Source organism: Boleophthalmus pectinirostris, unplaced genomic scaffold (assembly GCF_026225935.1).
Source record: "Boleophthalmus pectinirostris isolate CB_2022bp ecotype Guang Dong unplaced genomic scaffold, ASM2622593v1 HiC_scaffold_6, whole genome shotgun sequence".
Taxonomy (NCBI): domain Eukaryota; kingdom Metazoa; phylum Chordata; class Actinopteri; order Gobiiformes; family Gobiidae; genus Boleophthalmus; species Boleophthalmus pectinirostris.
The window spans coordinates 41,247,001-41,249,145 of NW_026571447.1; the positions used below are offsets into that span (position 1 = coordinate 41,247,001).

At 46.5% G+C, this 2,145-nt stretch overlaps 1 protein-coding gene across 1 annotated transcript in view; it reads left to right on the plus strand.

Moving 5' to 3' along the window:
- Nucleotides 1-696, plus strand: part of LOC129411830 (aggrecan core protein-like) — a gene marked incomplete at its 5' end in the record, with an annotated part of 28,080 nt that extends 27,384 nt beyond the window's left edge. Inside the window, 2 exons of the mRNA XM_055163937.1 lie at nucleotides 1-34; nucleotides 669-696. The exon at nucleotides 1-34 is cut by the window's left edge and continues 108 nt beyond it. Of these exons, the coding sequence (XP_055019912.1) occupies nucleotides 1-34; nucleotides 669-688 (54 nt within the window). The remainder of the gene's footprint in view (nucleotides 35-668) is intronic.
- Between the last annotated feature and the right edge of the window lie 1,449 nt (nucleotides 697-2,145).

The following is a 2,145-nucleotide window of genomic DNA, read 5'->3' on the forward strand; positions in this document are numbered from 1 at the left end:
ACCTACCACCTGCCCTCCACCTGCGAGAAACCAGGTCAGGACCAAGACCAGGACCAGGACTAAGACCAAGACCAGGACTAAACCTACCACCTGCCCTCCACCTGCGAGAAACCAGGTCAGGACCAAGACCAGGACCAGGACTAAGACCAAGACCAGGACTAAACCTACCACCTGCCCTCCACCTGCGAGAAACCAGGTCAGGACCAAGACCAGGACCAGGACTAAGACCAAGACCAGGACTAAACCTACCACCTGCCCTCCACCTGCGAGAAACCAGGTCAGGACCAAGACCAGGACCAGGACTAAGACCAAGACCAGGACTAAACCTACCACCTGCCCTCCACCTGCGAGAAACCAGGTCAGGACCAAGACCAGGACCAGGACTAAGACCAAGACCAGGACTAAACCTACCACCTGCCCTCCACCTGCGAGAAACCAGGTCAGGACCAAGACCAGGACCAGGACTAAGACCAAGACCAGGACTAAACCTACCACCTGCCCTCCACCTGCGAGAAACCAGGTCAGGACCAAGACCAGGACCAGGACTAAGACCAAGACCAGGACTAAAACCTACCACCTGCCCTCCACCTGCGAGAAACCAGGTCAGGACCAAGACCAGGACCAGGACCAGGTCTGGACCAGGTCTCACGGTGTGTGTTGTGTTTCAGGAGCGGCTCGTGGTCGGTGAGCGCCCCCTGGAGGACGGACTGACACTGGTTTAAGTTATTGGGACGGAGGCCTGTGAGGCTCAAACTCAGAATCAAAGTTTATTTTATTTAAAGAAACTTTTATGGATTTTATTTTTGTTTTTATGGATTTTATTTTTGTTTTTATGGATTTTATTTTTGTTTTTATGGATTTTATTTTTGTTTTTGTGTCGTCGGCAAAAAACTGAGAGCAAAGATTCCCCGGCGAGGTCCAGACCTGGATCCTAACCAGATCTGGAGAAGGGTCCTGGGGCCTGGAGGACTTAAGAACCCGGACTAAACCAGGACTAAACCAGGACTGACTCCCGGTCTGATCCAGTCCTGGTTTTGGTCTTTGGGTTGGTTTTGGGTTCGGGGCTCAGTGGTTTTTGTCGGGTCGTGTCGGGTCTGTGCAGGCGCAGGTCTCCCTCTGACCGCAGGCTCTCCGGTTCTGCAGCCGCACGAGCAGAGTACACACTGTACTCGAGTAAGAGTACTGATACTTCTGAGTAACATTACTCCAAGACATTGACTTTTTCTCTCAGTAAAATCACATTTGTGTGATTTTAAATCTTTCTGAGGTCGAGGGGTGAATGTTTTTTTAAAGTGCAGCTCCTGATTGTGTCCGTGGTGATGCACTGAGGAGAATGTCCCGCAGTCTGGCATTAAACCTGCTTATTATTTAATTTAATTTAATTGATCAAAACCTTGAAAATTGTGCTGCTGTTGTTCTGTACGTGAGCTCGCCTCTCCACAGATCCGCCCTGTGACCCGGTCGGGCTCGTCTCCAGTCGTTTGGATTCAGACGTGAAAACTTCAGGTGAAGCAACAAAACATGAGTGAGGAAAGTTCCACAGTGCAGCTTTAAAGACGAAGAGACAAAAACGAGAAAATCACTCACCGCCTCTAGACTCACACGGAAGAGGAAGGACTGCTACTCGAGTAAAAGTACTGTTACTCTGTGCCTGATAGTACTCAAGTAAAAGTACTGTTACTCTGTGCTATAGTACTCAAGTAAAAAAAACTTACTCTGCTATAATACTCGAGTAAAAGTACTATTACTCTGTGCCTAATAGTACTTAAGTAAAAGTACTGTTACTCTGTGCCTGATAGTACTCGAGTAAAAGTACTGTTGTGTACTCGAGTAAAAAAAATGTTACTACTGCTAGAGTACTCAAGTAAAGTACTGTTACTCTGTACTGTACTGTACTCTAGTAAAAAACTGTTACTCTACTCGAGTAAAAGTACTGTTACTCTGTGCCTGATAGTACTCAAGTAAAAGTACTGTTACTCTGTGCTATAGTACTCAAGTAAAAAAAACTTACTCTGCTATAATACTCGAGTAAAAGTACTATTACTCTGTGCCTAATAGTACTTAAGTAAAAGTACTGTTACTCTGTGCCTGATAGTACTCGAGTAAAAGTACTGTTGCTCTGTGCTATAGTACTCGAGTAAAAAA